The following is a 13,607-nucleotide window of genomic DNA, read 5'->3' as shown; positions in this document are numbered from 1 at the left end:
GACTGAACTATTTGACACCTCAAAAGGGCTGTTCTGTTGGATGATGGGTGTTCCCCAAATGACACAGAAATGGAAAACTGCCTGCCTGAAAGCTGTACTACTTTTTGCTGCTGTTATTATCTGGGTGGAGTTGCCCTATTCTTCTCTTTACTATGAAAATTAAAATGCAATGAGATACTTTGTGACAGAAGGACTAATGGCTATTGTATGAAATATGATTTTCCTGTTTAAAAAGGTTATTGAATTGGGGGGTGGATATCAAGTTTTATTTGTACATAATACTGCACAAACCTTACTGTTCAGCAACTCATTGACAAATAGGGAGAGGAAAACAAATTGTGCAAAAAGGAGAAATTACACTGTTGGGGAAAAAATTTTCAATCTTGTGAACACATTTCACATAATGCTTTCATTAAAGACCTGGGTACAAAAAGCATCTTAAGAAATAGCTATACGGTGTTGTTAATACAAAGGATCTGACTCAGAGAATGAAATGTATGACTTTGATGACTGCAGTAAGAGAAACAGGATGATATTTAATAGCATGAACAGCAAGGCCAGGCGCTTAGGGAATATTAATAAGTTTCTCTTATACACTAAGGACTTGTTGGGGGATGCAGGGAGATCTAGAAGAATTATGTGACCATACGATTGGCTATAAAACTACCAACATGTCACAGCCGTGTAAATGTGAAAGTGATCCTGTGACATGTTAATTGAAATAACTCTAAGAGATGATAAAATACTAGTACCACTTCACAAGACTCCAGTAACTGCCTGAAATGCTAGATCCTAACGAAAATCTTTCAATGAAATGAAATCTAAGGAGAATATCTATTCAGGGAAAAAAAAAAGTCTTCCTATTTCCTACTTCAGATTAATCAGGTATATTTATTTAAATTTTTATTCTTCAGCCTAACACGTCCACGTTCTATACTCCCTGAATCCAGTTCACTTAACAAAGGGCTATTTGAATATCTTAGGAATTATTAATTAAATAGCATTCTCCAAAACCTTCTAACACTTAAATGCTCCTGCACAGAAGGAATTACAACGGAGAAGAGTCAAAAAAACTGAACTCATACTATGCCTTATGGAAAAAGCAGGAGGGAACAGGGTGCAAGCAGACTTTTTTTAGGCAGAAGAACTGGACAGATTATGGTCTTCCTTTACTTCCACAGTGCGTCAGTGAACAGCATAGTTAGTACTTGTGCATGATGGATAGACATATAAAACAGCACTTTTCAGGATTCAGTCTGGGGAATGGGAGATTATATTCCTAGTCAAATATTTTATCCTTGTCTCAACAGCAACTCGAAGGTGCACTCCCATGACCTATGATTAGAGACAGAGACAGCTAGAGAGCTTGCTCTGAACCATGACAATTTTCTTGTATTTAGAATACCCTCCATGTTTAGTTGAATGTTACTGCTTGACTATTCAGATTTCATGTCTTTCAGAGGTGGCAGTCTTCATCAATACAATGTAAGTGATAAGTATGCATTGAAATTTTGTTTTCTTGGAAGAAACCTTTCCAACAGGATTCTCACTCATAAGCAGACTCACCCTCAAATATTGCAGTTATATCATTATTCATGACAAACTTAATTGTAATTTTTTTTTAGAAGCAATTTCAAGGCTTTTATCATGCCGGTGGTTTGTCACTCTGTGGTACATAACCCATATACCATAATCCCATACACCTAATTTACTGACTGAAATACAGAATAAGCAGTTTCTATAAAATACAGTAGGTAGTGTGCTAACTCTATCCTGCTGTGAATGTTCAAAATGGCCAAACCTCAGAGCTCTGAAAGAGCCTCCAGCTTTTGCTGGAAATCTGACTTGACCTAGTTCTCAAAAATCTCTAAAGTACCATTTGTTCTCCCAAGAAAATCTAATTTACACACAGTAAAAAACAGACTTATTTGTAAAAAAGTGTTACTTACCTCACTCAAATCCTTTTCCTCACTTGCTGTTCCACTAAAAAAAGAAAAAAATGCAATTACTTTGAAGTTCTAGAGGAGATTTAAAATACCATTTAAAAACCCCATTTCTTAAATAAAAAATTTTGTTTGGTTAGCTACCTGAAATTTTAGTCAGCTTAGTCATTTGTGTCATCATCACATTCATCTTAAAAGTATCAATTAATATAATCTTCTATCATTTGACTATCACAATTTTTCCTAGTTAGAAATGTTTAAAACCATGGACTTTCATACAATGGATGAAGTCTAACCATATCTTGAGCTATTCAAGCAAAACAATAATGTATACCACCAAAACTCACTTAAGATGTTTTTGATTTCATATATCAAACAATAAAAGCATTTAATTCCAAATAGCTTATTTTTGGAAAGTCTTCCTTATACAGGCATTCTACTGATAATTTAGCTTAACAACAAAATTTTAATTTTTTATACAGCTACAGTTTAGTGAATTAAAAAAGAAATCTATTTGAATATACTAAAGCTAACATATCCACTGTTAATTAACACAAATTAATAATAAAAAGCCTTGAAACTTTTTCTATCTCACAATTTAAAGAAGAAGTTATGTTAGAGAAAAAGCAAAGAATATCAAATGAGTCACAAAAGTCAAGGCTTTGAAGTGTGCTCTAGGTAATCAATAAGTAACCAAGGCCATCAAAGAAACTCTAAATGTGTTGTAATAAATTATATTAATAAGGTGCTGCACCTGGGTCAAGGCAACTGCTGGTATCCATGCAGATGGGAGGATGAATGGACTGAGAGCAGCCCTGCAAGAAGGACGTGGGGTGCTGGTGGATGAAAAGCTGGACATGAGTTGGCAATACATGATTGAAGCCCAGAAAACCAACTGTATCTTGGGCTGCATCAAAAGCAGCATGGCCATCAGGCCAAGGGAGGGGGTTCTCCCCCTCTGCTCTGCTCTCATGAGATCCCATCTGAACTGAAAAAAACAGAAACCTGATGGAAGGACTCCAGAGGTGGGCCATGAAGATGACCACCTCTTCAATGAGGAACCCTTAGAAAGTCAGGGTTATTCAGCCTGGAGAAGACTCGAATACTTACTGCAGCCTTTCACTACTTAAAGGGGCTCTATAAGAAAAACTGAGACAGACATTTTAGCAGGCCCTGTTGTGATATGACAGGGGGTAATGGTTTTAAATTAAAAGAAGGTAAATTCAGCCTAGATATAAGGAAGATATTTTTTACAATGAGGATGGTGATACTGGAACAGGCTACCCAGAGAGGTGGTAGATGTCCCATCCCTGGAAACATTTGAGGCCAGGCTGGATGGGGCTCTGAGCAACTTGATCTAGTTGAAGATGTCCCTGCCCGTTGCATGGGGTTTGGATGCAGTAAATTTTAATAGTCCCTTCCAAAGTAAACTACTCCACAATTTTATGATAAGCAAATTCTTGGAGTTGAGTGTTAAGATGAGAAAATTTAATGAAAATATATTGACTGTGGTTAGAATCAGAATTTAACAAACATTAAATATAGATAGAGAAGAAATCCAACTTTATCCAAGCATACAGGTTTGTGATTCACCTCATTTTTTATATGTTTTTTAGATTTGAAAAAAAAAAAATACTTTTGAGCATAAGCAGGGTTAGAGGGTTGGGAAGAGCAACAGGAATAACCATGGTAGAGAACAACTTCTGCGTGAAGAAAATTTGAGTAAACTTTCAAAAGTTTAGGCTAGAAAAGAGATGTTCTAAGAAAGTACTGTGGTAAAGAGAGGTATAAAGGGACTGACTGTTCACTGTCTCTTCCAGAATGCGAGTTAGAATTTATCAAATGATGCTGGCAGCAGCCAGGTTCAGAACAAAAAGGGGCGATACTTCTTCCTGTACCAGACCGGATGGTGTGAACAGAAATAATTTTACAAGGGACTTAAGACATTCTTTGAAGAGAGCTCTATTTAAGATTACTAAATAGATGAACCACATCAAACTCTGACAGTCCCTTGAGATGAAAGTTGATGGAGGCTGGGAAACCACTCTGATAAACATTACACTTGCTCTGCTTTAATTCTTTGCTGGGCATCCACTGATGGTCAATGTTGGTGACAGTGGGTTAGAGAAATTTTTTCTCAGATCCAGCACCGGCATTCTTAAATTCTTAAAGAGTGACAGACAAACAATGAGTACACATGATGTTAATTGGGTGTAACAACTTGAAAGTAAATCTGTACCGGAAACTAGAAATCACATGTTAACCTTTTGACAGCAGGAACTGAGCTCAGATGTGGATCATCCTTCAGTAGATCATGACTACTTTTACTTTTTCCCTTCATGCTCTGTTAAAAGAAAAAAAAAAGGAAACAGATATTATTTATTTCAGTGTTTAAGAGGATAGATAGTGAAAAAAGGTTATGGTAAGAAAAAGGCAACTTGTTTCTTGTTAGTTTTCATCTAACTAGTAAGCATAAACATTTTTATGAGCAGAAGAACAGAGAAAGTGTTCCAGAAAGAGAACTGACTCCATGAATTTAAAAAATATTTTTGCAATACCAATGCACTTAGTTTTAAAGCAAAGAGAAGAAAAAATAAGAAAGAGATTGTTTAGTCATGCCGATAATCACATATCATAAAGATACAGTCTAGCACATATGCACTTGAGTGAATGAAGAGGTAAGACCCTGACTTTCCAACAATGGCACATGACAACTCAAAGAACTACCATGTACAAGGCAGTACTTATTAACTGGAAGAACACTAATTAGATCCTTAGGAGAAAAAAAAAGAAATTAACAAACTGCAATATATCAACCAGGAACACATCCTGCAGGAATCATCTACTGACACAAGGAGTCAAATAAATCTAACAATACATAAGCTCTTCAGGCAGAAAGACTACAGTAAGAAAGCATTCTCCATGATAATCCAAAAAAAAGAAAAATATACTTCAATTTCAGATTGAAATCGGAGTGAAAATCTCTGCTACAGAAACAGTCTGTATTGTTACTTGAATGCCTCCATTGCAGATGCACTGCATAATCCTTCCAGGAGGACAGTAATTGTGTGGACAGATCTTACCCATTTAAATGCAACTTCAGCTTTTTATTATGTAGAAAACAAAGACTAACACATTCAGCAACAGGGTGGTGTGTGTGTTTGGAGTGGGGCTGGGTGTATTGTAAAGTGCTCCAAACAAGTACAGACAATCAGCAGTTTGGACATCAAAAGCTTCAGTTCAAACACTAATCAACAACCAGTGGGGGGCCCACTGTCAGATCCCTGAGTGCACTAATAGCGTTTGTGGCCTTGAAGGGTTTTACCGGGAGCTCCTGTGCCCATGAGTACCATTCCAGCTCAGGCCCAAGAATATACTCACCACCTGAACAATGTTGAAAGTATACACGTGTCTATTCTAGATGGGCCTGTTGGACCCACACTGTAAACTTGTCTCCAATCCTACCTTCTGTTCCCATCTCTTGCTGCTCCTGACTGGACTCTGTGGTTGGGGACCTCAGCCTTGGTTCTTGCTTGACATTTTCAGGACTGCTGCTGGATCCTGTTACGAGGAACCAACTCTGCCTGCTATATCCAGATGCTGTGGGATTGTACCCCTCTTGGTAAGCACACTGCCTGTGCTGGAATCACTTTTGCCTTTTCGCTTACCATCCCTCATGCAGGTATTCTGCTCTTGCCCCTCCTTGACACAGTCTTCCCCAACCGTGTCATCTCTGCCTCCTATAACCTCCTGTGGTACACAAATTTTCTCTCTTAAGATTCATACTCTCTATAATATATCAATTTAGAGACTCTCCTATTAAAGAAGACACAATTTGACCTGTAACACTTAAATGACACCAATGGCCCTAATCCCTCATTTAATTTCTTTTTAAAAGCGTTTATAATTTTAATCATGTTTTGTGGCATAAATGCTCACAACCTAAATTACAAGACGGAAAAATAAATTTTTAATTGTATGTTTATTTGTTCATTTACTTTTGTGTATCAATCACTATACTGCAGGAAATACGAAAAAATTGTTCTCGTAATTTCCTTCCTCTCTCCCTTTTTTAAATTTTAAAGCTACTGTGATCCATATCCCTAGTTATTCTTCTTGCCCTTCTTTGTACAGCCTCAGAAATAAGAGGCTGATAATGCATTGCAGCAAAGGCAAAATAAATTCCCTAGTGTAGACTAAGTGTCGATACCCTGAAACACCTTATATTGTGTTTTCATTTGCTCCTCAAATAATTTTAGGCTCAGCCTCATTACACTAAAAATTAATAGAAAATGTTCCCTTTTCCCAGATCTATTAGAGGATTCCTCAGTTACTTGCAGACTTTCCTCAAACTCTGTCCTTCAAAATACACCCTTTTTACACTGAAACAAGCAAGACTTACTGCATCCAGCAAAAAAAAAAAAAAAATCATAGAAGGATTTTTAGTTTGTAAATGTCAAAGGATCTCATTATTAACTTTGACCTTCCATTTGTCATATCAAGAGAATGAAAGTTAGTGCTGATGTTCATGTACTTCAACTCAATCAACATTAAGATAATGTCCAGAACTACAAAGATATTGATCTAGACCTTTTAGGAACAAGCAGTGAGGTTTAGAAAAGAAGGTTTTATTTTGTTGTAAAGAATGAACAGAATTTTTTCATAAACAGTTGATGTGGTTACTTATCCAGCTACAGCTAGTCCATAATGTAGTCATGACAAACAGGAGAATGAGATTTTAAGGCTGAGCTGAAAGACAGCATGACAACACTGAAATTAGGCTTATCATGAAAGCCACATTCTATTTAGATAATTTTAAACTGAAAAGCAAGTATTTGGCATAGAAAGAAACAACATCAAAGCAACTGAATTAAATGCAGTATTAAAAGCCAGACATATATCAAGAGCAGAACCGCAGATCAGCATATTAAGAAAAACAAGCATAGTTAGTCTGACTGGCAACTTGAAAAAGAGAAAAATACTTAAAACTACTCTACTGTCATCCTGACTGACATCATTTCACTGTAATATTGTCCATCATTATTCACTATTTTTCTTTTGTATTTTAACTAATTCCTGAGGACTGACCACCATTTTTCACTGATGTGGTACAGGGCTCAGGATCATGTATCCTGTTCACTATCTGAAGCAGAGAGGTACCTGAACTGTAGAAAGCCTAGGGCCCTAGTGAAATAATTTGGTCGGCGGTAGAAACGAGTAACGACTTACTGAAAAGTTTTTAAATTAACTTTATTTAAGTTGCAAAGTCAGGGAAGGAAGTGTTGGATCAAAGACTACCTATGCAGCCCTAGTTCTGTGAAGGTGAACAACTCGCAAGAGTGCAACATTAAATTATGATAATGGACTATTTTCTCCACAGTAGCCCCACTTCATTTTGCACACAGAATAATGAATACACATAAGAACATGGAGCTAAGAATGCACTGGCAATGCACAAGATGATCTTCAAAACTCAAGTATTTTACCATAAAATCCCACACTTTAAATTAAGGACCTGAAGAAGAAAGAAGTACCTATCACCTACATGAATTTTAAACAGGAAACACAGAACTATACTATAAAACAGTATGTTCATGGAAATGTAGGAATTCCCTGCAGTAACTGAAGGCACCTTTAAAGTCATAAAAACCTCTGTTTTTATCAAAATGTTAAAACAGTAGAATCCTAAAAACTGAAGAAATTTCTAGTATTGTTCAAAACTCACACAAAAGAACAAGACTAAGAACTTTAAAGCTTTTCACAAACATGCAGAAAGGTAATTAGGTTGAAAAGAAAAATGAGGATAATTTGATACAGTACCTGACTAACTCTACTGACTTCTTCCTCTTCTTCTTCAGCTTCTTCCCCAAAGGAAAGCAGGTTAAAGTTTCTTTAAGAGAGAAAAAAAATTTTCTAGTAAAACTTTAAATACAGTTTTAGTAATACTCCATTATCTTTAAACATCTTACTTTCATGTTCTGTGTGATTTCAAAAAACTTCTTGTCCTGTTAAATATTCCAAACAATTACAACTGTTAAATATTCCAAACAACTATTCCAATTCCAAACAACTACAACATGCTGCTTTGCTACAAGCTGTAAATATTTAGCAAAGCATGTTCTATTGAATTCCTGAGACAAAAAAGGACAGTGAAGCACCCCCTAGAAAATGTTAAGACACAATTTAAGAAATTCTGACTTGAGTAACTTCCACTGACTCTTATATGATGACAGCTCTGCTGCATTTTTAATTTTTTTTTCCTCAACAGAGCAGCACTCAAGTAACAGATACAAAATGTTCAAGATATGATGGCTCAGAAAGGCATCAAATGTGCACACATCCACAGAATGTAATTAGAAGAAATAATGATCTTTAATTTTTTTTTCAAGAGTTAATTGTTTATGTGACGTTGGAACCAGGCAGTTGCAACATGTTTTATTTTTGTGCAGCAGAACTGACAGCACGCACACTTCAGACTGCCTATTATTTTTCATTGCCTGTTTGTGACTATGAATCTTCATTCACAGAAACTGAAATCTGCCATGTCAAAATGCCTGCCTTTTGCTAAGTATTTCAGTGGAAGAGAAGTGGTAGTTGACAAAATAAGTTCAAAAAGTGCAAAACAACTGAGTTACGGCCTGAAATTTGCCATGTCGAAATGTCTGCCTTTTGCTAAGTATTTCACTGGGAGAGAAGTGGTAGTTGACAAAATAAGTTCAAAAAGTGCAAAACAACTGAGTTATGGCCCAGCTACTACTACTAGTACATTTCAACTGCAGTGTCATCTCAGTAACATGCTTGCCCATCCTGGCATATGGGAAAGACTCAAGCTAACTTTTACTTTTGCAACTATCGCCATGCATGAAACAGTCACAGCTCAGCTGATGCACAGGAACCACTTCAAAGAGAGACACTAGATTCACCTTGGAAACAGGGAAGTAAATTTTGCTAAGATTATGTAAGATTACTCTGTACATTTTGTGCTTCAAAAGCAGAAATAGAAACAAAAAAATTGCCAAGCTGCAAACTAAAGGTGAAAGAAAATTAACCATTGCTTATGTTGCATATATTTACTTTGTGCCTTTTACTTTGGACTTTTTAGTTTCTTCTTCTGGTTTGTCCTTCTTCAGTCTTCTGTTTGGTCTTGGGACAATGTCATCAAAAGGATTAAACAAAACCTGTGAAAAAACCAGAATTTTAGACACATCTTTAGTAAGTATTTTGTTGTAATTTAATGATTCAGTATTTTAAAACAATATGCCAAGTTTTCTGAACACTGAATTTTAAAACATCACTTTTCAAACCAGAACATACTCACCTCACTACTTCTTATTTTGTGTGGGCTGAGAGGTCTCTCTTCCTTGTCAACTTCTACTTCAGCAAGGCGCAACATGTTATATATTGTATCCCCTGTAACCTGGCAAATTCATAAAAAAGGCCTGAAAATCCTTGCCTGTAATTTTTGTTATTTATTCCTCAAAATGCAAGGCAATTATTATGTAAGAAATTTTGAAAATACAAATTATGTAGGAAATACTGTAAGCATGTAAGACTTCTAAAAGAAAGCAAGTACAATGTACAAAGGGGTTTCTAAATTTAATGACAAAAGTTTAAGGAATACAGGTAGTTTTGAGAATGTACGCAGGGGAAGATGTCAAATTCTTATTTGCGAGCTATGAAACAGGAAAACAAAAACCACTGAAATAAAAAAATATTTGGTTTATTTTCTTCTAAGTAAATCACAAGAGTGGTAAATTCATTCTATATTTTACATTTTCCTGATTCTTCTTGAGTAATTAGAATCTAAGCACACAATTTTCTTAAATGTCATTAGTATTAGATGAACTAATTAATAAAACAGAGGCATAATAATATTAATAAGACTATTTAAAGGCAGCACAACATGAAAATACAATTTAGAAGAATAACAACAGCAAAGTACAGAATAATGGGAACAACCTATAGAAACACTTCTGCCAGATATGGGAAACAAAGAGAAAGGAGACAGCTGAGAAAGCAGTGAAATAAATTTCAAATGTATGTAGCAGCAAACAACCCTAAATTAGCCTTCAGAGAAGCTTATAGTAGCTTCTGTCAAACTTAAACTGGGACTCTAGTTCACATAGCAGACCTTTCCAAAGATCGTGTGCTTGTTGTTAAGTTCATCTGCACGACCCAGTGTAAAGAAAAACTGACTCCCGTTATCATGGGGCCCAGCGTTTGCCATAGCAACAAGTCCTCTTCGATTAAATCGCAGTCGTGAGTGGAACTCATCCTGTCAAAACAGAAGAGAAAACAGTACCATTTAGGTCTGTAATTATTTTTTTCACTTCTTTAGCTATGGCTTATTTATATCAACATGCACACACAGAAAATACGCTGTTAATTTTTTTTTTTAAATTCAGACAGTAATAAATCCAAAGTATTTTCAAACTTCGTGCCACAATTATATTTAAAAGTTTCTATTTTGAGCAGTGAAAATTATTTTAGTCAATATTTTTAATCCTGTGTGCCTACAATAATGCAAACAAGTGAACAACCTTCAAAAGAAACCATAAACACATAACCAATGAACACCAAACAAAAAATTAGAAACTAATTGACAAAATAAGTTTATTGACAAATCAATAACAGAAAGACGTATTATTTAATAAAAATCCTCAAATTTCTGTCTTGTTAATTTTATTTTTCCAATTGTTCCCTAAAAATCAACTGTTATTCGTTATTTCTATTTGCATTCATTACCCCCCAACATTAAAAAAATCAGAAGCGTTTTAAAAAGTAACTGCATTTCATACATTTCATCCAAAAGTACCATTCTTGTGAATCACTGTATTTATGTGAAAAATCATAATTCATGTAAAGTAACTGAAAGTAACCACAATAAGAGGTTATAATAATACATTAATGCAAAAATCCATAGGAAGAACATTTTCTTTACCATAAGAAGGCAAAATAGGACTCCTTTCAAAGCAAAGAGAAAGTGTTGAGTAATACATGAATACCATGGTAACATCACAATTCTAAACACTGCTGTATTGAGATAGTATTAATTTTAAGCAGCAATGCTACTACAATACTGGTAATACTTGTTCTGTTCTCTGCTTAGTTACCAATCCCTCCCAAAACTTCACATTTGTGCCAAATGTACAAGTCTAGGGGCAAGATGATGCAAGGCCCAGAGACAGGTTATGCACCTTCGGTCATGAGCCTCCCACATCTGAAATGAAGTATCAGGCAGGACAGAACACAGCCGCTGAGACCGCCTAGCTTCACTCAGGATTTGACCCTCCTGGCTAAGTGATGAGCCATGATGATAACAATAATACCAATGGACACATATACAGCCTTCAGAGACCTTTGCTGAATGAGATATAATGTGCACAAACACTTCTGAGTTGTCATATATCAAGACCTACTCTTCATTCTTCCTCTCCCCAATTTTCTTTTGTGAAGCTCATGCTAATATGGTTATACATTTATCATAATATCAGAATAGCTAGATTTAAGAACTCTCAGTTCAAAGAGACATATTCAAACACACTGAAGCAGCATGCGAAATAAAATACTGCACGTTTCATATAACACTTGATTTTTCACAACATAACATGGCAGGAAGAACAACAGATAGCAAATAACCAAAAATTAATGCATGAGATATACAGAGACACACCTTGAAGGGAGCTCCATAGACTGACTCTCCTCCTGATCCAGTACCAGTAGGATCACCTCCCTGCACTATAAAGCCAGGCACTACTCTGTGAAATATTGTGTTATTGTAATACTCTAAAATAAAGAGGAAAAAAGAATAAAACATTAAATACATGTTAGTGGTCTCAAAATCAAACTTTCATATAGATCATGCAGGGATGTCCAGAGACTCTAGTCCCAGAAAGCAAGTACTGTCAGTAGATTTTGCTGATGCCACTGGGTTCCCTTCTATTCCACACAGTCTTACAAAAAAACCCCTGCGTTGTCATGTGTTTCTGTTGCAAAAGACCCTGCTCATCACTACCAAGATGATCTTGATCAACTACTTTCTTTTCAGCTTTTAAGTTTTTTTACTGGAATGATACTATGATTACAATGCATCCATTTCAAAGGAGAGCTAGAACTACTATGCTCTGCCTCACACAATGTCTCACATACAACATCAGCCATATTCATATATCAGATGATTAGCACTTCCATGGACTAGTGTAGAACACACATGTCACCCCTTTCACCACTTACACTGTGCCTAAACTGATAATTTTCACAAAATGAAATTGGTGGCACATTTTTCTCCTTATCTTCTTACCTATCTATCTAATCTATCTTATCTATCTATCTGAAAAAGGTTACACGATCATAAGAAAACAAAAGGGATGAAAACTTTACTTGACATATATTTCTGGTTGATTTTTTTATTATTATTATTTTTGAACAAAAATAAATCTGCAGCATGCTGTAAGACAAAGCAGGGTCTGCAAATGTCACAGCATAACTAGATATAGTCATGGGTGGTTATATGCCAGGATACTCACAAGAAATACTCAAATGTACTATACAAAGCATAGTATACTACACAGCAGTTAGAAAAAAATCGGAAAGGAAAAAAAGCCCACTGAGGATAAGTGGATTCTTACCAAGAGCTAAGAAACTGATTTACCATGTCAAAAAATTTCAACTATAGGTGTAATAACAAAGAACAGGCTGAATTTGTGCTGGAGGCACAAATACAGATAGGTGCATCATCAGTTTTATTGTTAGTCAGTGATCAAAGAATACCATTGCTTACTTTAAAAATACATCTGAATTTAGTATATTAGTAACAGTGATATACATTTAAATGTGTTGTATAGCTATTGTTAGTTCTAGATATCATTTCCATTTGTGCTGGAGGCACAAATCCTAGGCTGCTATTTCTGCTTAATAGATGAAGGCAAAAAGAACTCTTAGCCACTCTATAAATGCAAAAATGGGATAATAGCAGCAGTTAGAAAACATATAAAGGCATCACAAATTTTTGTTACAGTTTCCCAAGAGGAAGCTTCTTATTTTGTTACCCACTACTCCAGTGGAGAGCTTTACAGAGCTTCTGTCAACAAAAAAATACAGCAAATAAAAAATCAGAAACACTCACAGAAAAAAAAAAGGTAGTAAATATGGCGACACAGAAATGAGAATTTTGGAGGATATCCAATATTGCATCAGTGCCATCTCATATACACACTAAAGAACTTATACTTTGTAGAGACTTGCTGAAAGTAAGCCTTTCCAAGCCTCTGACAGGCACCATTTCAGTAACACTGCATCATCTGCTTAAGTTGAGAAAACTATCCAATTTTTTTTCTCCACCAGGTTCATTAGTAACCTTGAAAAACATCGTATGAGTGTTAGTTAATAATTTTTAAATAGAAATAGATTTATTGAAGTATTAAAGTTAAAACATATTTATAACCCCTATTTTACAAAAAAGGCACGAAGATTTCATATGAAGTAGTTTCAACAACTGCTATCCCATCATTACCTTCCATGCAAAGCTGGATGAAGTTTCTACATGCTTTTGGTGCTTCTTTTGACCATAATTCTATATCTATCTCTCCTGCTGTTGTTCTCAGCAAAACCTACAAAAATACAGATAGGTGGATTATCAGTTTTATTGTTAGTCAGTGATCAAAG

General features: G+C 35.5%; 1 protein-coding gene across 1 annotated transcript in view; it reads right to left on the bottom strand.

Annotated features, from left to right (window-relative positions):
* Positions 1 to 13,607, bottom strand: part of CWC27 (CWC27 spliceosome associated cyclophilin) — a 103,355-nt gene that overhangs the window by 88,264 nt on the left and 1,484 nt on the right. The window contains exons 2-9 of the mRNA XM_032676839.1: positions 13,456 to 13,552; positions 11,617 to 11,729; positions 10,075 to 10,218; positions 9,262 to 9,360; positions 9,018 to 9,121; positions 7,764 to 7,833; positions 4,208 to 4,287; positions 1,950 to 1,983 (exon numbers count right to left, since the gene is read on the bottom strand). Of these exons, the coding sequence (XP_032532730.1) occupies positions 1,950 to 1,983; positions 4,208 to 4,287; positions 7,764 to 7,833; positions 9,018 to 9,121; positions 9,262 to 9,360; positions 10,075 to 10,218; positions 11,617 to 11,729; positions 13,456 to 13,552 (741 nt within the window). The remainder of the gene's footprint in view (positions 1 to 1,949; positions 1,984 to 4,207; positions 4,288 to 7,763; positions 7,834 to 9,017; positions 9,122 to 9,261; positions 9,361 to 10,074; positions 10,219 to 11,616; positions 11,730 to 13,455; positions 13,553 to 13,607) is intronic.

Source organism: Chiroxiphia lanceolata, chromosome Z (genome assembly GCF_009829145.1).
Source record: "Chiroxiphia lanceolata isolate bChiLan1 chromosome Z, bChiLan1.pri, whole genome shotgun sequence".
Classification (NCBI taxonomy): Eukaryota; Metazoa; Chordata; class Aves; order Passeriformes; family Pipridae; genus Chiroxiphia; species Chiroxiphia lanceolata.
This window is presented reverse-complemented; position numbering and strand designations above follow the sequence as displayed.